Genomic DNA, 25515 nt, shown 5'->3' with positions numbered 1-25515 from the left:
AGTCACTACGAGCTGATTGTCATTTAAAGAGCTATTGTCGCTATTCGCGAGCGCGAAATTCAACTTCCTGCGGAAGAGATGGCACCGCCGAAGCAAGATGACTTTGAACCCTGCATTCCCGCCTTTCAGACCGACAGCTGAGACATGGGAGTCCTACAGAAACCAATTTGACTGCTTTCTAGACGCTATAGACCTTGCTGACGCTATCGCCCATAGGAAAAAGTCCTACTTTTTAAGTTTTTGTGGAGCTGCAGTGTTTGACACTGCTACAGGAAATTCTTTCCAACCACAATTCCCCTAAGCCATCCCAAATTGCCAGAAGACATGCTTTTAGGAGACGGATTCAAGCTGAAGGAGAAACTATTAGTGAATACATGGCTGCCCTAAGGACAGCTGCTTTGCATTGTGGGTTTAGAGACTATCTAGAGGACATGCTATTAGACCATATAGTTTGTGGAGTCAGGGATTTAAGGCTACAAAGGCGTCTATTGGCTAAACGAGATTTAACCCTATCGATAGCTATTGAAGAGTCTCAAGCTGCTGAACTATCTGCACTTTCAGCAGCGGAAATTCAGGGGATTCCAATTAGCCAGAGTAGCTCAGCCATCCATTGCGACGAGGCATCCTTAGAAGAAGGCTCTGATGGGGCTAACGATGTAAATTGCCTCAGGCAGCAAAAAACCAGCCAAGGGGAAATCAGGCCAAACCCCATTCTACCTCCCCAGCATCAACCCATTTGCCTAAGCTGTGGGGGAAACCACCTCAGGGCATCCTGCAAGTTCAGGAATGCCATTTGTCTAAAATGCTAAAGGAAGGGCCATTTAGCCAGGATCTGTCAAGCAAGAAAGACTTTTGCCCCAAAGCCTCAGACAACCCCATTTTTCCAAAGACAAGTTGAAGACTGTTATACCTGCTATCACACCAACCAGACAAACAAAGGCTCTAACAAAATTAGTGTTTTTGTTTCCATAGAAGGTAAACCTTGCAGGATGGAAGTCGACACGGGCTCAGCACTGTCCATCATCTCCTGGGGCACCCTAAAAAAGCTACTTCCCAGAATGGCAAAGAAGAAGCTTCTCCACTGCCAGTTGATTCTACGCGACTACCAAGGCAGAACCATCCCAGTCCTCGGAAAAGGCAAGTTTTTTATACAATTCAAAATTTTTAAAGGTTACTTGCCTTTAGTTGTAGCAGATGGTGCCCTCCCTAGCCTGTTGGGATTAGACTAGTTCCCTGCCCTTGGCCTCCACGTAAGCGGCATCCACTCTATTTCAAATACTGAAGTGGATACCTTGTTTAAGGACGTGTTCAGCGAGGGGCTGGGGTGTTACTCAGGAACCCCAATATCATTTAACTTGAACCCTCAGGCAGTACCAATCTGTTTAAAGCCTCGAAGGGTACCATTTGCAATCCACCCCAAATTAGACACTGAACTGGACAAATTAATCAAACAAGGTGTATTGGAGCCTGTGGACTTCGCAAAATGGAAGACCCCAATAGTTACACCCCTAAAGAAAGATGGTAGTGTGAGAATATGCGCTGATTACAAGACGTCATTGAACAGATATTTACAAATCAGTGCCTATCCAGTCCTGTTATCCAGCACCTCCTACATTCTTTTGAGCCAGGAACCATTTTCGCTAAATTAGACATGTCACAGGCCTATCAACAGTTCCCTGTCAATGACACAGCCGCAGAACTGCAGACTATAGTAACGCACAGGGGCTCTTTCAAATGCAGGTGCCTCCAATTTGGCGTAAGTGTAGCCCCTGGGATTTTCCAATCCTTAATGGAAAGACTTCTCCAAGGACTACAAGGCGTAGTTCCCTACTTTGATGACATTTTAATATCGGCCATTGACAAGCCTCAGTTACTGCAAAGAGTCAGAGCAGTCCTCGATCATTTCAGACAGCATCGCCTTAAGTTAAAAAAAGACAAATGCACTATTGCCACCAAACAAGTAGAATTTGGGGGATATAGAATTCACGTCTCTGGTATACACCCAATTGAGTCCAAAGTGAGGGCTATCCACGAGGCACCCACGCCTACTAACAAGACTGAGATCCAGGCCTTCTTAGGCCTTCTTAACTTTTATGCTGCATTCTTGCCTCACAAAGCTTCTGTTGCAGAGCCTCTGTACAGACTTTTGGACAAGCAATCTCCCTGGCACTGGGGACCTAGGGAAGCCCATGCCTTCCACGCTGTCAAATCATTACTTACATCCAATGCGGTCCTGATACAATTTAATGAACAGTTGCCTTTAGTTCTAGCTGCAGACCCTTCTCCTTTTGGCATAGGGGCTGTTTTAAGTCATAGACTGCCTAACAGTTCTGAGGCACCCATTGCCTTTTTCTCCAGGACCTTTTCCTCAGCCGAGTGCAATTATAGCCAAATTGACAAGGAGGCTTTGGCTGCAATTGCTTCTGTCAAAAAATTCCATGAGTTCCTATATGGACACCATTTCGAATTGATCACGGATCACAAGCCTCTGTTAAGCCTTTTGTCTGGTGAGAAACAAACCCCTCAGATTTTGTCTCCAAGAATGACCAGGTGGATTTTATTTCTGGCTGCCTATTCCTATACGCTGGTTCAACATCCTGGCAAGAGTCTATGCCACGCTGACGCTCTTAGTCGCTGCCCTCTGCCTGTTCCTGTGGAAGATCCTGCATCAACTAATGCTGTTTTTGAGATCAACGATCTCAAACTCCCCATCACTGCCCTTGACATCGCTGCCCACTCTTCTAGGGACAAGGTAATCGCCCAAGTTCTGGACTGGGTGGGAAGGGGTGGCCAGCAATTTCTTATGCCCCTGAATTTCTGCCCTTCAAGGTTCGCCAGCAAGAACTATCTTCTTTGCAAGGCTGTTTACTTTGGGGAACTAGGGTAGTTATCCCTTCCAAGTTGCAAGGCTCAGTTCTAGAGGTCCTGAATGAAGGCCATCCTGGCATTGTCAAGATGAAGGTTCTGGCTTGCAGCTATGTATGGTGGCCAGGCATGGATGCTCAAATCACAAGTTGGGTGAACGCTTGTCAGCCATGCCAGGCTATCAGACCTGTTCCACCCACATCCACTCCAGGCAGGTGGGAAGATTCTGGGGCCCCTTGGTCCCGGTTGCATATTGATCTGGCTGGCCCTGTTCATGGGCGTACATTCCTGGTAATGGTGGATTCTTTTTCAAAATGGATAGACCTGACCTTAATGACCACCACAACTTCACAAGCTGTTACTAAGGCTCTAACAAGGATATTTGCTACCCATGGCCTCCCTGACACCATTGTGTCTGATAACGGCCCCCAGTTTACTTCCTGTGAGTTTGAGGTTTTCCTAGCCAACCTAGGGATAAGGCACGCCCTTACAGCTCCTTTTCATCCTGCCAGTAATGGCCTGGCTGAAAGGGCAGTCAGGTCAGTTAAGGAGGCCCTGGAAAGGTTTGTCCCTATAGACTGGCACCCTAAGCTTGCTAGGTACCTCTTGACCCAACACACAACCCCCTGTGCCACCACTAATAAGTCTCCAGCTAAGCTCCTCATGGGCAGACATCTGAGAACCACCCTAGACAAGCTCCATCCTCATTATGCCCCAGTCACCCCCCTAGAGTCAGATAGCCAGACAAGGGAGTTCGCTCAACATGACCGGGTCTATGCCCGGAACTACGCGGGTCACCCCTTATGGGTGCCAGGGCGAATTGTGGCAGTAACAGGTCCTAAGTCTTACAGGGTCATGTTGCAAGACGGACGCATCTGGCACTGGCATACTGACCAACTTAGAAGACGCTAGAGTGTGGTTACAGACAACCCTCGTTACATCCCAAATGAAAAAGAACTGCCGGTGCAGACAGAGACTTCCTTTAGACACTACAAGCAAGCAAGCCTCCCTGGACTGCCGTTGGTCCCTCGCCCAGAGTCACCCGAATCTGAGACTCCAGTTTCTTCGACTCCAGAAGCAGCCCAGCAAGCGGAGGACTTCTTTCCCGCAGCAGCTCCACCTGAACTGAGATGATCTGGCCGCCTGCGCAGAGGACTTCTTTCCCGCAGCAGCTCCACCTGAACTGAGATGATCTGGCCGCCTGCGCAAGCGCCCGGCCTACCTTAAAGACTACGCATGCTCCGTTCTGGGGGGAAGGAGTGTAGCGTTCATAAATGGACTAACTCACAGTCTTCACTCCGGTCCACGTTTCTAGCAGGAACGCGGACCGTTCCTATTGGCTGATGCCATTTGACAGCTGGCTATAAAAGGAGCTGTCAAACGGCATCAGCTGTTGCTGCCAGCTGACTGCCCTGTTAGCTCAGCAGCCGCGGCAACCCTTTATTCTTGCAATAAAGTTACAGTTGAAGTTCGCTCCGAGTTTTGCCTCAGGTTATTACCGCCACTCTACAACACAAAGTATTATTGAGTACATCATTTTGGCACTGATGAAGGCAAAATCAGAGCTACCTAATTCCCACATAAACCCACATAGTTACAATATGGATTTCTCTCTCCCCCTATTAATGCAGGCCACGTTGTTCAATTGAGTGTCATTTTTTTGTTATGAGAAAAAGTCTCTGGTCTTGGCAAACACCTGCCGATGTGTCTTTGGCTCTCATGGCTCTTCTTCTTGAAGTCTGGAGCCTATATTCCATCTCACCCTTCCCTCCCCCCTCAGGTTCTTTAGCAAGGTGAGAGAGGTTAATGATTGCAACAACGTAAGCGCACTTCGAGCTTGACACTTTTAAGCAGAAGTGAGAGAGGTTAATGATTGCAACAACGTAAGCGCACTTCGAGCTTGACACTTTTAAGCAGAAGAGATGTATTGTTGTGGTGAATATTAGAGTAGGTTTAACACTTTCTTTACATACACTATAACAAAATTTTGATATAATTATATTCTAAATGATTTAGCCTACAATTATGCACATATTCTAATAAAATATGCATCACAGCTTAATGTTTAATAAGAGAAGGATGACATTTATATACTTTCTTTTTTCCTCCCTCTGAACATGTAAACTGAATAATACAGAACAATATAATTATATTTAGCAGCAAGACTTAACTAAACTATAATTAAGATATTTAATTAAAGAATAATTAATCCATCAATAATTGATTATGGCCAATATAACTATCCACCCTGTAGATCTCACAAGATGAGATCAGACTAGGTTTATTACTGATTTATTTCCTAAGTTTTCTGTAGCGATTTATTATACTGGTTCTGCCTATATACAATAGCAAAAATAACACTTTCAAATTTCATATTTCTGTCTGGACTCCATCCACTCAAGTGTATAGTACAAATATTTTGCTTTTGTTTTGAATAATGGTTCAATTATTATTGGAGACATTACTTTAAATGTTAAACTTCTTAGATCGCTACCTTCTTGTTTGGTACTACATAATATAAATCAATACAAGACATTATCTTTTAATTTAATGTATGCCGTCCAAAATTATTCTGGAGTTGGGTGGTCTTAAATATAATAAAAAATAACATATTCTTCCTCTTCAATCAGCCAAGCTATACATATTCTGTAGAATAAGCAAGCTCCAAAAAAAAGCTAATTTACAAATTATGGGAAATGTACATAGATTTCCATTTTTCTAGCATTTTTCCTATACCATTGTGGTAACAGAAATAATAGGAGTCTCTTTTGCTTTATAGGGGTGTTCTACATCTTCTCACTGAATTTGGCTATTTTACAATTAACAGTATTTGTCAACTATGATCAGGAACTGTATTCAAAATGTAAGAGAAACTTGGATGCTGCAAAACTTAAAAGCACTACTTACTTCTCCCACTACCTCAATGATGTCTCCAACTTTCAACTCCAGTTCATCTTCATTCTGAGGCATATAACTGAAAGCCACTTGACATCGTCGCCGTCTATTTCGTTCACCTACAATTGAATAAGATCCCAACATTTTTATTATTACTTTAAAGTGACAATTTAAACAGATATTGGCAGTGGCAGGATTCAATTTTTTTAACAACTGGTTCTCTACCCTAACGACTGGCCAGGTGGGCATGGGCAGGTGATCATGTGATTGAGTGGCGTGGGTTGGTGGCCATGTGACTGGGTGGGCATGGCCAACTCAATGTCACTCAGGAAAGAGGTGTCTTGCCTGGCCCCTCCCCTCCCAGCCATTCCTTGTCACACCTGGCCTCAACGTATCTATAGTTCTGTAAAAATGTTGTTCACCTTTTTTCAATATTATTATCTACATACTTTAGATGTACTTTCATGGACCACTGAAAGGAGGAAATGGTTAACATGTTTTGCCCAAGAGTGTGATAGACAACAGGCTTTTTAAGGGATTGCCACAAAGAATGTATTTTCCAAAGCACCAGAAGGCAAACAAGAAGCAATGGATGAAAACTGAACAAAGAGAGAAGCAATCTAAAACGAAGGAGAAACTTCCTGACAGTGAGAACAAGTAACCAGCGGAACTGCTTGTCTCCAGAAGTTCTTGGTGCTCAATCACTGGAAGTTTTTAAGAAAAGACTGGACAGCCATTTTTCTGAAATGGTACAGGTTCCTCCCCCCACCCCCAAGGTCCCTTCTAAGTGTTATTCTGTTATTCTGACACCTTTCCCAGGCCCTGGGATTTTGGCATCCTGTTTTCCTGCCTGAGCAGGGGTTGGACTAGAAGACTTCCAAAGTCCCTTTCAATTCTGTTATTCTGTTATTCCTGAGCTAAATAGCAAAGACCCTCATTGGGACCCTAACTCTTTTGCTATCTCTGGATTAATGAGTTAAAGAGCTGCCTCTAGACATTCATTTTAATCAGATTTTTAGAAACCTGCAGTTGAAAGTTCTGTTAGGAATAACAAGGTTACCTAACGTAGTTTGGGTAAAATAATATATATAAACTATGATTGTAAGTTTAAGTGTGTGTCACTTTAAACTGCAAAGCATGTAATTCTGGGTGCGGTTGTGAAACCGCCATAAGAGGGAGCAAGAGAACCTGTTGGATTGCTGACGATTGCTGACGATTGATGGTTTGATGGATTGATGGTTTGCTAACTGCGTGTTTTCCCTATTGCTAAGTTGCTGAAGGAAGAAAGGAGGTTTGACTTCTTCATATCTCTACTGCGAGGAGATATATTACTGGACTGATATTTGTAAGTTTACTGACCTCTCTTTTTCAACACTGGACTTTGCAACTGAATAATTCCCGGACGGACTGAATTAGTAAATGATATATGGACTGTTTTGACTATGCTAAAACTCTTGCTGGAATAAACTATTTAACTACCACAGTGTATCTGTTTTACTGAGTGTAAGCTACAAAAAATGTTTATCTCACATATTTTGCCTGCCTGCCTGACTGCCGTGCAGATTCTGCTAGGGTGTATCCCTAACAAGTTCTTCCGCCACCACCAGGTTGCAGACCAGTTCCCCGCTCACCGGTCTTTCAATGGGAGCGCCCTGTCCCCATGTGGGAAAGCCACACTGACAATCTCTCCCCCTCCCCTCATCCCTTCCAGAGCATGGAGAAAGGTAGATGGCAAGGAGATGGAATGGGACCTTCAGGACCATGGGGTTTCTGCCTGCCAGATGCGATGGGTGATAAGCGATCACTGGGGTTGTAGGGAGGACATAGCAGGCAAACAGCTTCTGGAATTGTGGGAGGGAGGGTAGTGCCACCGCCACGGGCCAAGGCAAGGTGAGGCAGGGGGTGGGGTGCTGCTGCTAGACACCATCAGCCCACCTACCCTGTTCTTGCATTTGGAGAGGTTGCTGCTGGTCATCTCCTTGGTCTCCTTGTGGGTCTCGCCCTTGGCCCACATGTGGAGTGCATTCCCCTCATGCACCTGACACACCTTGGCATTGCTATGGGCCGCTGCCACCACCAAGGCCTCCAGCGGTTCACATAGGTTCATTAGGCCATGGCCATCGCCACCTGGAGCACAAGGGTCACCCAGCACAAAGGAGGCAAAGCGGCCAGGTAGAAAGCCTGAGTAGAGGTGGTAGAACATGCAGTCCCAGCAGCCATGATGAGCAGGTAAAGCCAGGACCTCATCAACGCCATGGCCACCCAAGCCCAGCAGGATTGTGTGGCTCCCGCTGGTCTCTGCTGGGCCTGGGCACCCATTGCACTGATGAGGATCTGGCTTTTCCCACTCACAGCTTTTCTACCTGTCCGCTTCCCCTCCTTCAAGCTGGGTGGGTCTGCCAAACTGTGGTAGCGGCAGACTGCACCCCCCCCCCCCAAGATGCATTGGGTGCACAAAGGGAATATATTATGAGTGCAAGCCAAGGGCAAGACCCGCAAGGGGACCAAGGAGATGATGACCAGCAGTGACCTGTTCTCCAGCCACAAGCCAAAACAGACAGTGGGACAGAGTAAGTGCATCCAGCGGTCCGCATCACATGCCTCCCCCCACCTCCACCTGCTGCTGATGCTGCTGTTGCGCATGCTGTTGGGATGGTGAGCCCAGTGGAGTTGGCTCCGGAGTCACAGAGTGCACTAGCTGAGGGGCTGGAAAGCATCGGATCCTGTGCACAAAGGGCAGCGAGCAAGCAACGGCTGATAGTTTCCTGCACCAGCTGCTCCACCCCTTGTTTTGACTCAAAGCAGCAGCACCCCAACCCCACCCTCTGCGTCCCCTCATCTCACCTATTGTGGGATGAGCCTCCCATCCACTGCCCCACCCCTGGAGACCCCTGAATTCCCTTCCAAACATTGCCCAGCCCATGCAAGTGATGTCAAGCTGTTCACGCCTCCTGGGCCACACCCAATTGGCTATGATTACCCTGACCACACCCCCACTCCCACCCCTGCCCCCCAAGGACAATGCTGATGCGGTGCTCAACGAAATTGAGTAAGACCACACCTAGAGTACTGCATCCAGTTTTGGTCATCACACTATGTGAGTCTGGAGACTCTAGAAAAAGTGCAGAGAAGAGCAACCATGATGATTAGGGGACCAGAGGCTAAAACATACATAGAAAAGTTACAGGAACTGGGCATGGCTAGTCTAGTGAAGAGAAGGACCAGGAGAGACATGATAACAGTGTGCCAATATTTGAGGGGCTGCCACAGAGAGGAAGGGCTATTTTCCAAAGCACCCAAAGGCCAGACAAGGAATAATGGATGGAAACTGAACAAGGAGAGATTTAACCTGGAAATAAGGAGAAAATTTCTGACAGTGAGAACAATCAACCAATGGAACAGCTTGCTGTGGAAGCTTCATCACTGGAAGCTTTCAAGAAGAGACTGGACTGCCATCTGTCAGAGATGCTTGGGTGGAGGGTTGGACTAGATCAGTGGTTGCCAACCGGGGGAGCCACGGCCCACTGCTGAGACATGAGAAAATTTTGATGGGCTGCAGAGAAATCTCACCTCCAGAACACCCCCACAAAGCAATTAATCCAGGCTGCACAGAAACAAAGGCTGCACCGCCCACATGGCCTGCGGGAACCCGCCCCGCCCACTCACTCCTTACCTGCCTGCTATATTTCTGTTTTTCCTTTTTCTGACCATCATCTGTTCTGCTGTGCCAGGAGATTTAGATTAGCTAGGAAGCAGGAAATGGTTGGATTTATTACTTTCTAGCTAATCTTTAGATCTTCGGCTCAGCACAGCTGAACCTCCCTTAGGACTGAAGGTTTGCTTGCAAGCAAATTCAGTGCAGACTCACTGCAAGGAAATTTGAGAGACTGAGCTAGCCGACGGCAGATAGATAGATCTCTGAATGATTCTGTGAGCAACTCAATCTGCCTTCTTTGCCTGATTTTGGGTAAAAGTTGCTCTTTTTTATAAAAAATTCAATATTTACATGCATGGTGTGCTGTGAGTTAATTTTGTGAGTTTGCTTGCTAGCAAATTTTATGAGTTTGCTTGCAAGCAAATTTTATGTGACAGACTGAGCTAGCCAATGGCAGATAGATCTCTGAATGAATCTGTGATTCTGTGAACAACTCAATCTGCCTGCCTGCTTTGCCTGATTTTGGGTAAAAGTTGCTCTTTTTTATAAAAAATTTCAATATTTATATAAATATTTATTATATTTACATACAAGCCATGCCCAGCCAGTCACATGACCACCAAGCCACACCCACCCACTAGGCCACGCCCACAGAACCGGTTAGTGGTCCCTGGGATCTAAAATTATGAGTCCCTGAAGTCCAAAAGGTTGGCGACCCCTGGACTAGATGACCTACAAGGTCCCTTCCAACTCTGTTAATCTGTTAAAACCCCTGCTGTAGAAGGTTTTATATTTCTCTGAAACCTATCTGTAGTGGTCTTTCCTCACAGTCTTAAACATGTTTTTATTCCTTTTCTTTTTTTTATCTTGGACTAAACTCACTTCAATCCAAGATACTGCACATCTTGAAAAATGACAAACCTGCCTACAATACTCCTTTTTTTATATATCTTGATTTCTTCATCTTCTTCCAGTCAGGTTCTCTCTTCCCAATATAATTACATACAGTACTTGATTGCTTTAGAATTACAGTTATGAATTTCTTGGCCCAATGCCAAAGCTAATTCAAAAATATTGGCACCATGGCATTTAAAACTTTAGGTTTTCTTTTTAAAAAAAGGAAGTATGTTTCTCAATGCTTAGCAAGTTCTGCAATCTTTCTTCCCTGGAACAGATCTCTGATCAAGCCAATGAGAATAGGACCTCATCCAGAAAAATAGTTTAGGAAATACTGATTCCATATTGAGGGGCAAATGACATGGGTTTTGTAATTTGTTAAGTAACATAGTAATTAACAGTTACTTGGTATTTTAATTTGATTTATTTTCTCTCTTTTAAAATGATGTTCAGGTTTATTAGCTTTTAACATTCCTAAACTGATAAATAAATTGCGGTCTGGTTTATCTCTTTTGAGAACTCCGAACAACCCTTTCCCTTACAATTATGCCCCTTCTCATGTCAGACCTCATTTTAATGAACATGTGTGATATTATGGGATGCAAATATGTAACATGTTTGATTACATGTAATTGATTGCCTATGCAAAGGGGAGGTTACTTTTACCCTGTCCAATTCACTTTCCTCTTGCATTTTCTTTGTTGTGTTAACTGTAAACAGGAGTGAAACATGGGGCTCGGAATTCTCTCTCCTTTTTCATAGAGATTTCATTTTATCAGGGTACCCTAATAAACTGCTTTTAAATGATCTTCCAACTCAGTTGCTTATTGGGAAGGTAAACTGAGGCAGAACCGAGGGCCAGAGTTGGCTTTCATTGTAGATGCAAAATCTATGTTTGATTTCACAGAGATCATGATTAATTTTTTCAAAAATATGCTATTTATTATGCATTAGCTACATTTTCTGGTAAATGCTCCCAAGACAAAAGGTTTAACAATTCACAATTCAAACTAAATAAAACAAAAAGAATCCTAACTGTAAAGTAAACCAGAAAATATTCTGAGCCTACCCAAGGCCTGCTATGATGGGGCTTGACTGATATCAGCTGAAACAGTTCATAAAAATGGAGTGAGTTCTAAATGATTCATGTACACCTTTGGCCTCAGTGACACGATGGGTTATAGCTACCCGTTTTATAGCAATTTCAGGAAAGTTAAAACCAGCAAAATACAGTGCTATATTTATGCTAGCAATTGCTGAGATTACAGCAAAGAACTCTGCCCCAAACATACTTTAAACATTTACTGAAGAATGAGAACTAGGACATTTGACCTCTCCCACTGGTTTTGTTGTAGGAGGACTACTTTTCTCTCCCTGAATTATTTTCATTAATTCTAATTTTATAAGAACCACTTCCCTAAATTGGTGCTTTCCAGATGAGTTGGACATCACCCCTGAGATCAGCATGATAATCGGTGGTCTGCCTTTTCTATGAAGAACTATTCTTCTACCTTACATGAAACAACTAACCTTTTCTTGGAAAACAGGATAAAAATGTTTCAAGTAAAACATTATCATATAAGCACAAAATCCAGCTTTTTAAAAACTGAATGCCACTAAGATGAAAAAAAAAAGTTCAAATCCTTCTACAATTTTTAGGTAAAGGTGTTTAATATAACACTAAATTTATATAAACAATTTAATAGGTTTGATACGTTGTCTACATGTTTGTTTCTTATAACATCTACCTCTTTATGGTCTTAATGTTGGATAACATGTGCATTCAGTCAATATTCTGTGATTTGAGAAGAATGCATTCAAAAAAACAAATTGTCTAAAGTCAACACTGTCTTTTGTTCTGTCAAAACTGAAAAATTACAACTAGTTCTAGCAAAACAAAGTATTTATCAAATACAGACTAATTTAGTAAAAGGTGCACCAAACTGGTATTCTAATTCCTGGGCCCTCAGAAGACAATGCTAAACCTCAGAAAGCAGACCTAAATTTAAACTAATAATAAATTTTTAAAAATTCTTATGGGAGAAATGCATATTAATCATTGATCATCAATTAATTCTGTTTTAAGAATTAACAAGTATGAGGGATAATTCCAGATTAAACTGCTGCAATGCACCCCAGGTTACAGGTATTGTAAATGCCACAGATCCTTTGCGGTAACATGATTTCTAATTTTTTAAAACAAAGCTCCCACAAAGAAAAGAACTTAATCTGAGACTTCAGGTCCACATATTCCCTGGAGAAGCTTTGTGTGTGGCCTCTAAATAATTTCCAAATTGTAATTTTTAATGTGCCAGGAAGGAAAAATGTCATGACTAGAAAAATGTCATGATTAGTTGTATCCTACTGTGTTTAAACATTTAAACAGAAATATTGATGTGGGTAAAATGGTTAAATGTAAAAGAAATGGAACATAATTATTTTTTTACCTGATCTCATACACAACTTTGAATGCAACTATATAAGACACTTACAGACAAAATGTGGCCCTCAGCTTGAAGGCAGTTGGGCATCTCAATATGAAGGATATTGCAAAATTTAAAGCACTAGCTCATGTCCTTTCACATTCACTCATGTCAGCATTCTTCAGATGGTTCCTATTTATTTCTTCCTTTTTTTAACCCTGCTACAGCCAGTACATTACTTATAAAACATTTCCTGAATTCTTATAAAACATTATTGTCTGTCACAAATAACACTGAAATAAGAAACTAACTGCATCATAAATATAGTAAAAAGGGGCTTTACAAACGTTCATGTAAGAGCATCTAGCATTATAGAAAACAGTTACACCAGAAGTTTACTGAATATACAGTATTTGTCTCATTTCATTAAAACTCTCTTCAAAATACAACTTGTTTGGACATCTTCTGAACTCCTATTTTCCACGTCATGTATCGTTTACGGCTGCGTTCCTTTGGAAGAAAAATCTGATCCAGTTCCAAACTGGGAATAAAATGGAGGCTGCCCACAAGTAAAGGTCTGTTTATTTAGTTGCCAGAAACTTTAGTGACAGAGGCATGTTTCCGGAGTGGCTGACAAATTAGCTTGGTGAGTGTAAGGATTTTTATACAGGTTACAGTAGTTTGCAATTTTGAGGTTTGCTTTTGTGATTTTATTATTTGATTGGTTTTAGTTGTTTCACAAAGGCTCATAATGGGTCTTAATTATTGGCTTCCTTTGGTCCTAATCCTGTCAGGCAGGTGTAACTGATGTTATCCTGTTATCTTGGTCAGTCTATTGCCTTTGTTAATTGATCGGCAGGCTTGAGTAATTGTTGGGGTTACTCAAATTCACGATTCCAACATTGTTTCTCTTTCACAGCTTGAGCTCAGGTCTGGCTACTTGCCTACAGATAATTTCTATTAGGGCAGGACAGTTAAACTCCAGGCCCACGGGGCAGATGCATCACGCAGTGGCCATGCCCACACCCAGTTTAGCGAAGAGGAAAAAAGTCCTGATATGTCACGTGATGCTGCCGTGACAACATGAGTTTGACACCCCTGTATTAGGGGAAAGGAAAAAAATGGAGATGGTATTCTTTTACTTTTAACAGCTTCTATATTTTCTTGGCTTTGAGTTTTATTCTTGTGATTATTTTGGGGCACAGTCAAAAGGATATGGGGGGTACATTGTTACCACAGTTCTACCACATAAAACTGAAGCAACTTTATTATCACTTTCCCTTCCATACTGTTACTATTAACTTCTCAAGAAGAAACCAATTCTTCAGGTAAATGTATAGTAAAACACGATACATTTTTATATACATTACGTATGTATATATATATATGCAAACACACACATTTATACATGAAGATAAATTAATGTAAAGTTGAAAAACATCTGATCTGCTTGATAAATATGTATGTCCTTATCCACCCCTCCCCCTCTCAGTGTCAATATTTTATATATACACACAGGGGGAAGGGGAGAAGGGTGTTTGTCATATGTGTGTTTGCGTTATATAATGAGGTATGTGTATGGTTCTCCCTTTCAGATTCTGTGATTAAGTGCTGATAAACTAAAAAAATCCCTCTGTTGTCTGCTCCAAGCACTAAGGGCATTGCAAAAACAATAAGATCCAACAATCATGCAGGGTAAGCACTAAGAAAAACAGTAACAAAGGAAATTGGTAGAAAATTGAGCACCATTTGACAATGGAAACAGTGAAAAGTTTTAGCTTTAATATAGCGTTACAGAAACGGTAGCAGAGAGTAGAAATAATAATCTATAATCTTCATAAAATGCATGCTAAGATACCTTAAAAGAAAAAATGTTTGATCTATGAACTATGGAATAATCAATGGTGAATGCCATTTATTTGTGTCCATTTCCGCTTTATTCCATGACAAATTGGAATTCTTTAGGAAAAAGTAGAAGGGTACCAATTGCTATAGTTGCAATTGTATACAGCATTCTCTGTTAGCAAACAATAGCAATCAGTTTGGGTACATTTAGATCAGTATTTTGGTCAATAGCAGTTTATTCCAAGCATTCTCATCCTACTCAATATATGATAGGATCTCTAATCTAGGATCATACTGTTGTCTCTATCTAGCCACAATGAGAGACAAGAAATGAACCCTAGGAGACACTTATAATATTAGGTATAATTTGTCTTTATTAAAGTTCTACAATTAAAATGTATTACCTTTTTTGGAGGTTCTAATAATTGTCTCAGACAATAGTAAAGAATTTCCATTAGAAACTTCATGCATAGACAGTTCTGGTGCTTTGCTGGCAAAACTTTCTTTCTTCACATCTTTTTTTATTTCCTGTGTAAGAAATAAAAACAAATGGGGGCGGGGGGGAGTGCCTTTTAAAATTCACATCCATGAACAGAGATGAATCATGCAATAAACACTGGAGACTCTAAATCTGGTAAACGGCTAAGAAACTCTAGTACTTGATGGTACACAAAGTTAAATAAAATAAATCAAACAATTTTGAAACAAATAATAAAAGATGATCTATATTACATATTTTAAAATAAAGTCCTTTTGAGTCAAACTCAAGACCAGTGACTTAATAGATACAATTATCATTTTCTTGTTAACAATATAGTGATACCTCAGCACTCATTGTTACTTGGATCCAGGAGACAGAGTGAGTATTAAAAATGATGAGCCCTAAACCAATTTTTCCCATATGGAATAATGTAGTCACAAGGCAGCCAATAGCGACAAGTTCTAGCTTGTGTGCTGAATATCAAACAAATAATGAGTACCAGAATAAAATTTTCATGTCAAAATTCATTGAGTACCAAATTCAATGAGTTTCAAAGCAGTTGAGTACCAAGGTACGGTATCACTGTACAGAGGTAGTTTGTCATTGTCTTTTTCTTACATGTTCTTTCCCTCTCTTCCCCAATTTCTCAATTTAGCCAACAGCCCTAGGATTCCTTGCTGCTCTTCTATCTATTAACAATGCCAATATACTATATATGCTGATTTCCATAATGAACTAGTAAGTAGAATTATTATGTGGAAATGCAAAACTTTAGCCTTTAAAGTATCAGCCTCTGAATGCTTATTTGGGAATTAGTTCCATGCCTAGCTATAGTACAAGGAACAGTTTTTATCCAGAGCTACCTTAAAACAAAAAAATAAACCCCAAACTATTATTTCTTGTTTTTTTGCAAATGCTAGGGTCACGAGAGTTACAATACTAAATAAACAGGAACAGACATTTTAGCTTTGCGCCTCTTGCATGGTGGGTGGAGGGAATGAAAAATATACAAAACACATGTAATCCCAGAGATCTAATTTATTCTAAGGCTTAAATAATCAAAACAAGAAACAATAATTCAATTGAAAACTGCTATCTTTAAATACTGTGATCTTAAAAAGCCTGGGGGTGACATAAATAGATTTGGTAGACCACAAACTGCCTGTGGGTTATTGAACACAAACACAATGCATTCTTACACACAATTATATTAAAGAATCAGCATGTGATATTAACAAGAAAAGTAACTCTAATTGCAGGTGTATAATGCAAACTACCATCAAGGAGTCACAGAGGAAGCTGTCTGGCAGCATGATATTTCTTGTAACCTGATCAGCTGCAGATAGAAAGCACAAGCTTTGAAGAGACCAGAGATACAGCATATGGAATGAGAAGGAAGAACTTGAAATATACTAAGTAAATATACCAAGTTTTCAATTTCTTTCTATGGACTGTGCTCCTCAGCTACAGCAATAGCCATTCATGGAGTTTTAGAAAGGAAGTGCTGTTAAAGAGAGTCTGACACTGAACTTTTATGTTGTTGGGGTTTTTTAAAAATTTATTCTGGGCAGTTTTATCGAACATTCATTTCTTCCTGCAACCAGAACATCTTCCTCTCTCATTTATACATACTGAGTCAAAAAATCTTTGTAACAATGAACTATTAATTGGGCAGAAACAAAAAGAAACCCTTAAAATGGCAGAAAAGTGATGCTAATAATGAATTATAAATTCTGGTTGCTGTATTGATGTTCCATTTCTTTAAATAAATAATCAGATTTTCAAGTTTAAAAATGCCAAAAAAACTTCCAGTATACTATGAGTAATTTAACTGGGTATTTCTCAGTCTTGGTAACTTCCAAGATTTACAGACTTTAGCTCCCAGAATTCTCCAGCCAGCATGTTGAAATCCAGACATCTTAAAATTGCCAAAGTTAAGAAACACTGTCTTAGATAATATGGAGTTATATTTTGTTTATTTAACTATTTGGCCTGTTTCCAGTTATGCTTCCAATATCTTTCATATGACAACAAATAATTTCTAAAACTTTTTTAATGAAAATTGTCAACAATCTATTATATTCACTACAAAGAGCTATTTTAAAAAGGCAAGAAAGGAATTTATATAACAATAAATTCTCTGAAGGTATTTTAATGAGTCTCACCAGCTCAAGGTTGATTCAGCCTTCCATCCTTCCAAGGTCGATAAAATGAGGACCCAGATTGCTGGGGCAAGATGCTTATTCTGTAAACCACTTAGAGAGGGCTGCAAAGCACTATGAAGTGGTATATAAGTCTCAGTGCTATTGTTAAGTGCTAAGTGCTATTGCCGGACTTGTTCAAGCATTTCATTATATACAAATTACCATTAAAATCAGTCCAAACAGCTTTAGAACGTAACACACAAATACAGAAATAAGATGGACATTTATAAGCAAATCTTGAAATTTAATAGTCATACTACAAATGAAGTTGTAACTGTATTAAGATAACTTCACAATCATCAGTAGGACTTGGTAACAAATGAATCTGGGTATAATTGGGTGTGATATGCAGCATTCTGTTCACTAGAGGAAATAAATAAGTGAAATAGAGTGTTATACCCAAACTGAACATTTCCTCTTTGAGTTTATTTCTGTACCCAAAAGAAAGATGCATCCTGTGGTTGTCAGCTTGAATGAGAAACTCTGAATTTGAAAAACTGATTATGAAAACTAAAAACACTACCCTATGAAACAAGTCTGTCCATTATGTAGCCCACCAAGTAGTCTTGTATGACCTGCTAGCTGTTTTGAAGACTCAATACTGTACATCCATCGTGCCACCACTGTAATAGAATGCATGGATAATCTTGAGGAAAGGAAGAGGAGATTCCCCTAGGAAACTATCAGACAAGAGAAGCAGGTGTTGTAATTGTTTAATGGTCAAACAAGTAACTTAGGAAGGACCCACCATAATGTGGCAGGCAGTAAATTTGTACTTTCAGACTTACAAGATTTTATTAAAGTGACTTTACAATAAAGTAGAGTTAGCTCATAGCGTCATGTTTCCTGTCTGGTTACCTACAAAGGGTAAATACCAGGAAGGTTCCACCAGTGCTATTATGCTGAAAAAGTACACTGCCAAGCACTTCCAACAATTCTAAGTCTTACTAACACTGCCAGCTCCCTTTCTCTATGCTGTGCTGCCAGCTGCCAACAACTGAATGGTGCACCCTCTATTCCTTTGTAATTCATGAATATTTTTAATATGTCTTTCTCCTCTATGAGTTCTGCAGGCTTGCTATCACTAGCACCAAGCAAACATCCTCATTTAAAAGCTAGAAAAACAAATATCAAATAATATAATCTAGCTTTCCTTAATTTTACAAAAATGTTTAAAGTTTGCTTGTGCATTTCTTATATATGTTTTAATCATTCTTATTCTAGAAACAGTACTGTTAAAAACTGGAACCCAATGCAAGTAGACAGTAAATGCTTTAGTTTTGATTGTGTTTCTTTTTTACTGTAAAGGTTTAACAGAAAGTAACATTGAAATAAAAGATGCCATGCAATAGCAACACTATAAAGAAGCACACATTTTGCATTGGAACAAGGTGAGTTTAAAGTAATCAATATTCATATCCATTTAGAAAAATGGATTTATAAAATTTCCACATTTTTCCAGAGTTCACTTATTTCTGCTACCTAATCCCAGGTTTTGTAACATTGAAAAATATCAAACATAATAAAACGCATACTTTGTGATGTACTGGACTGGTCCTTTCAAACAACAACTATTCTGTGCCATTTTATTTGATTTGGAATTATTTGGAATTATCAAAGTGATCACAATCAGACTTAAGTACATCATCTCTTCTGCTCTGTATTTGCAAACTAATTACGTAGGCAAAACAAAGATACAAATGTGGGCATAATACATCAATGCCAATTGTTTAGAGGGGAGATACATAGAGGACAGGACATATTGCAAGAAATGTTGCCAACTTCATAATCTTATTTTACGTTGTTTTTTGTATTTTTTTTTAGCCAACTTTGTTACCAACCACAAACCATGCTTGCCATTTAAATTGAATTAAAATAGATTACAGAACTTGCTTGTGACACCTGCTGCCTCTCCTTGTCCCAGCTCTATATAATATAAAACAGAAATAAAACAAACGGAAACTGTCAAGCTCTGGCAATTCATAATACATGATTGAGGCTCAACAAGGGGAAAAAATAATGATGGCAAGATACATTTCAATAATTTTTCACTTCTGCAAAAGGTTGCTTAAAGAGCTCATCTTTAATGTCATTTTTTGCACCAATTTTTTGATCTCCCATTAAATAATAAAAGTAAAAAAATCAGTTTTAGTTGGGTTCAATATAATTCATTTGTGTTAACAAAGAATGACTCTTATTATATTAATGTCAACTAATAAAATTAACAAGGAGAAATTTCTTGACAATTAGAACAATTAATTAGTGGAACAACTTGCCTCCAGAAGTTGTAAATGCTCCAATATTGGAAGTTTTTAAGAAGCAATTGGATAACCATTTGTCTGAACATAAAGCCAACATCACAGTGGACCAGTTCAGATGCTATCTTAAAAGAATCAAGCAAGGATACTAGTGTCTGTAATTTGATTGTTTACATATAGCTCTTCTTGCCAGAAAATTATTTAAACAATATTTGTTATTTAAACCCCAGACTGTGGATTGTTCTATAAAACATCCATTCAGAATCAATTTTGATCACTTATATGAACAGTAATCTACTTCCATACAATTTAGCATCCTACATATCTAAGCCAAAGTTAATTCAAATGCAATTATTAAATGAATTACTATTACTAACCAGCCTTAAAAATAAGGTGACATGACATTGACACGACATAACATATATAACCAGCATGTATAATTCTCCTGATATTGGATAAACTATTTAAATATCAAGGATATTAAGATTTCAAGGAAGAGACCATAAATGCTAATAAGTGTATGTGTGCACACAGAACCATTATTATTGATAAATGTTTAGCAACTGAATTAAATTGTTCCTAGTGAGCTTTTGCTGAACAGAATAGAGCAACTCATGTCATGTAGTTTTAAGTTCTTCCTAGCAGAGTCACATACCATTGTTATTAATCCAAGGAAGGATAGCTTTGCTTTTGTTTTGTATGATGACAATCAAGAAAATAGTCATTAGAGAATATAAAGGATACTGTTTGAGAGTTAGTATGAAAAAGGGGTATCTATATTAAAGAATTTGTTAAGAAAAGTGTGAGGTATAAATGTGAAATACTTAGTTTAGAATTGGAAGAAGATTGGGAGATATAGTAGATCCTGGTGATTATAAAAAGCCTTGAATCTGAAGGTTCTGTTGGGCTGGGTTGTTATCTCCTAAATAATTTTCCAATTAAGTTTTCTCTTCCTGCACCTGGCTCACTAATCTTTTACATTACTGCTGTCTGAAATATTTGGAGACTTCTGGAGATCAGATTTATAAAGGCAATATCTGAGGACTTCACTATGCCTATTAAGGCTTCAGTCAACAAATTAACATCAGGTGAAAGTTATTACACAATTCAGGATGCATAATCAGGAATAAGTATTTCACTTTATGTCCTCCTGCTTTAAAAGGAGATTAAGCAACTCAATGGAGATTAGAGCTATCAATGGCTCCTACCCATAAAGCTTACTTCTGGTCAGGGGCACCGTGGTTTAAATTTCAGTTGTTGAGAAACAAAGAAGACCACTACCCTTGTTTATGAGCATCTCCTGTTCATATGATTAGATATTATGAACATGATTTACTATATAAATTTTGGTCTGATTCTTCTTTTGGTTATGCTATATATAAAAACAATGTAAGTTTAAGAACAGGAAACCTTGACTGATCCAAGTTATAAACATCAACACTAAAATTGTTCTAGTGTTAAGGTTATCTAGTGTTTAATTCTTTCATCTACACACTTAAAAGGTTTAAACATCACTAACCTGTAGAAGTAATCCTTTGGGAAGTCTTGTATCATGGATTCTAAAGCTCTTGTGAAGATTATCAGGCATTAAGATCAGACCAAATCAACTCGGTTACATTTAAACACCCATAGCGGGTCTTTGTCAATATAAATGGGGCAAATGATATATTAATCCTTGCAATTGACAGGCAATTTAAAGCCAGTGGATAGGCTAGCTAACTCATATCAGCCACAGTGAAATTTCATTTGAATTTTCTTTGAATAACATACTGAATATCTGCCAGCAATGCCCCTTTGGATTCTACATACAACAAATAGGGCAGAGTATATAAAATAATTAAGGGGCATACGTGTCAAGCTTGTATTCAGTTTGACACACTTGAGAACTGGAAAGGGCAACAGGATTGAAAGCAACCACAAAATAATATCATAGCATTTTAACTTTCCAGGACATTCCATTACAGATCTCAGAGTAGCAGTTTTGGAACAAATAAACTTTACCAGAACAATTGAACAAGAGGCAACTGTGCTTACATACCTCAACAGATTTCAGGCTTTTTCAAAAGATGTGAGTTTTTAACAAATGGGTTTTTAACACATTATAATCATTACTTAATAAGGTGCTTGTAATTTATCCTTATTTGCATAACCACCCTCTCCTCTCCCTATCTTGTTGCAATTCAACATTAGTTAAACCACTCTATGCAACTGATGAAGGGAACTGTGGCTATGCTTTGTAAGATATATATTAATCTTAAAGATTATCAAACTCTCATAGCACTGATAGAGCAAATACAGTCTGGAAATGTAAATATCCTACAACTGTAACTTTAGAAATGTATTTCCAAGATCTAATAATTTAATAAACTTAGAAATTTAAATTTTATTTTAAGATTTCTGAAAAAAAAAACATTTGACATTTCATTATGTTTGCAAATTCTATTAACTAGGCACCCATCTTTTTCAGTGATTTTGATCACTATTAATGCTATTATTGAAGCTTCTATATTTTTAATAGGAATTTCCATTAGCTATGGCAATCTATTTTCTATATGCTTTGTGATATGATAAACTTTTGCCTGGGCAATAAAAAATTGCCATAACTGAGAATTTCTTATGATTGTTAATATACATAACAATCCTTGATTACTCCAGTGCATAAAACAAGAACATGTTTGCAATGACAGAGAGCACTGGATTCAGAAAAAAACAGTTCTCCATAACCTTAAACAGTTTCTAAATTACTGGAAAAATTTAAATGCAGTTTCTAATATTAATTCCTGGACTAGAAAAAAGCCAAAGATTTTGGTTACACACAAACTCATTCTATAATCTTGCAAAACCAGTACCCAATGGCATACAGATTAAAAATTGCCTCTTCAAGGGAAAAAATATGAAATGGATGGATGAAATACCAAGAACATTAAACCCAGAAGCTATGAAGTATATCTATAGAACAGTGCTTCTTGGAAAAAATTACATATCTGTTATATTTATTTTTATTCCTTCTTTCTCATTCTCAATTAATTTTGCTATTTCAAGAACATACAATACGTACAGTTTGGTTTATTCTTAAAATTATACTGCTTGGTCTATTTACTATATGGAAAAGGATAAGTTAACTGGAAAATAATTATGTTATTTAGCTAAATGTATTTTAAAGTATTTGTAATTCTTACTGCAAGAGGCACTATATGCTGCAGAACCGATAAGAAGCATAGATTTTTGTCTATAGGTGAACAACAATAAAGGAACTACTCTGAAGTAATGTCATTCTGACATTAATCTCAGACTAAAGCAACTATTTGCATAACTATTAGCTATACTCTGTGAACTGCTGGGAAAACTCTTTGTCTTTGCCCTTTTCCTGCATACCAAAGGTTCCAAACCCTGTTGTCTCTTTGTTCTCTGTTCAAGAGCCCCTCCATCCTGTAGTCCTCAAATTATGATCACAATTGAGCCCAAAATTTCCACTGCATTTGTTAAGTGAGTTTTTCCCATTTTCTTGCCACAATTATTAAGTGAATCATTGTACTTCTTAAGTTAGTAACATTATTTTTTAAAAAATACATTTTTCATTTTTTATTTCTGCAAACACATCATTGTGTAAATAGCGTGGTTCCAGGGTGTTTTACATTTTAGAACAAACATGACAATAATTTCATACTGATATTGTTAACTTTCTTATATAATTTAGTATTAATACAGTTTATCATTTTTAATTATTCAATATTCCCATATACTATTTTTATTCTAATCTCTATAATTTAACATCACTTCTTTTATTATAAATGTTATATTAATAGTTGTATTTGCCAACAATTATATAGTTCTAATAACCATTCATAAATCCATATTAATTTGCATTTTTCATTATTTATCCCCTTCTTGGTTCTTAGTTGTGCCACTATTATGTTTAAAACAAAATCCATTGTCTCATTGTAATACAAAGTAATATTCATCCTGTTTACATTTAGCAAATTATACAATTTTAGTAATAATATAATCACTTTTATTTTGCACTGTTGTTTTTATATCTATCAGATTCCACATGTCATTTCTTTTCCTACAATGCAATATTAATTTTCATACTTATTACAGTTATTAATTGTATATCTTTGATAATAATCCTGTAAAAATATTAATGTCATGTTTATTACAATTACCATATTATTTTTCATTTTTATTATCTTTAGCAATTATCTATCTTTAATAATAATCCTAAACTCAGATATTAATTTCATGTTTATTATGATTAACAACTATGTATCTTAAATAATAATATGCACATTCATATGTGGAATTCTTATCTTTCCCATTTTCAACCATCGTCTCTTACTCTCATCAAAGTATTAATTGATCGTTTCCTAGCTTGTCTCCCATTTTCTATCATTTTTTGACCCTTCCTCTTTTTCCAGTTATCTAATTTTACTCCTGTCTTCTCAAAGTATTGTCTCTGTAATTTCATTCTCTGTAGCTTTCCCCTTAGAATATTCTTCCTTTGATTTATTGCATCAATCATTATCATTTTAAGTTTTATTTCCTTTTTATTCTTTCTTTTTATTTGTTGTTCCATCTGTTGTATTTTTCTGGTTGTTCTTTCAGTTAGCTCCTCCTCTTCCTGTAGCTCTTGTTTTCTTTCTGTTATTTGCATCTCCATTTCCAGCTCCTCTGCCATGCTATATATTTTGTTCAAAACGTCCTCAAATCTTCTATTCACAGTGTCTTTTATAGTCTGTAGTTCTAGCACAATTTCTTTGCATGTTCCACTCATCTTGTTTTTATATTTCTTCTATCCAGTTGTCCAACAATCTTTTATTCAAACCAGCATCACTTTTCAAACTATAAATCCAATGCCCAGGAATCTTTACATCCCACAACACAGTTAATCAATCTTTTAAATAATCCATGATACCTTCATCAATTTCTCCACTAGTTAAATTTTGTATTATAACTTTCTGGGGTCTTTTAATAATAGTAATACAGTCTTTCAAGTCTTTTTGAATCAGGTCCTTTCAAAACTTTAGGGATCTACAGTATTTATTCTTCCCTTATTTTACTTTCCTTCCATCTTTCAGTTTTAAGATTAAGTTTTTTAATATCTTACAGATTCCTCTTCAGTATTAGGTCATTGCTAGTTCAAAAATCCTTATAAGTCCTCTTTTCTGATATCTTTTTCGGGGTTACATTTAGCAATTCAAAAGTATTCTCACCCAGATCGCACACCATTCACAGTCTCATCTGGAATCCCTCAGGTCAGGCAATTTTTGTACAACTTCCCAATTTAGCCCATCTCAGAAATAGTAGACTAGCAATTGCTCCAGCCACCCTCTCAGCTTCCTTGCTAGGCCACGGAACTCCCGGACATAAACATTCACTGATTTGGTTCCCTGTCTTATGGTGCAGATCTCTGATTCTGCTTGGCAAGAATGCAAAAGATCTTTGAAACTGGTCTGGAGCTCTTCAATGAAGTACCAATGGTCCCCAACTCCAGACATCCTTCATCATAGAGGAATACCACCCAATCTGCAGTCTCTCCCTCCAGGCATTTATGCACACAGCATAGTCCAGATAGCAACCACATACTGGTACATGTGGCTCCACACCTGGTTCATGAAGTAGGGTAACTTCCCCAGCCTCCATCAAATGTGGTTCTCAGGGGAGGGGGTTCTCAGTCATCATACATTAACACATAACCCAGTGGCACTCCACCATCTCTGGCATCAGCTGCGCCTGGAGTCCTGCAGTACTCTGAGGCACTTGGGTTGTCCCATGGCTGCCTGGGGAGGAACAGCTTTCTGTTGGGGACTTGCAGTCCCTCGGGCCGCAGCCCCAGTGTCACAGGTTGGGGTTGAGAAATCAAGGAGGCTTGGGCTTGGCTGGCTTCCAATCCTGATCCCAGGGCTGCTGGGTGCATTGATGCAGCACCTTGCACCTCCATCCTAACGAACCTCTCCCTAAGCTGTTCCATTGAAGGACTGCAGCATGTGGT

General features: G+C 38.6%; 1 protein-coding gene across 4 annotated transcripts in view; it reads right to left on the bottom strand.

The window, feature by feature from the left end:
• The window catches only part of SH3KBP1 (SH3 domain containing kinase binding protein 1), a 160742-nt gene that overhangs the window by 87804 nt on the left and 47423 nt on the right, over positions 1-25515 (bottom strand). For all 4 annotated transcript variants that reach the window (XM_026714219.2, XM_087938245.1, XM_026714217.2 and 1 more), the window contains exons 3-4: positions 14985-15108; positions 5773-5879 (exon numbers count right to left, since the gene is read on the bottom strand). In XM_026714219.2, the coding sequence (XP_026570004.1) occupies positions 5773-5879; positions 14985-15108 (231 nt within the window). The remainder of the gene's footprint in view (positions 1-5772; positions 5880-14984; positions 15109-25515) is intronic.

This window comes from Pseudonaja textilis, chromosome 8 (assembly GCF_049901715.1).
Source record: "Pseudonaja textilis isolate UNSWEBS1 chromosome 8, rPseTex1.2, whole genome shotgun sequence".
Classification (NCBI taxonomy): domain Eukaryota; kingdom Metazoa; phylum Chordata; class Lepidosauria; order Squamata; family Elapidae; genus Pseudonaja; species Pseudonaja textilis.
Note: the sequence above shows the minus strand (reverse complement) of the source record. Positions and strands in the feature narration are given on the sequence as shown.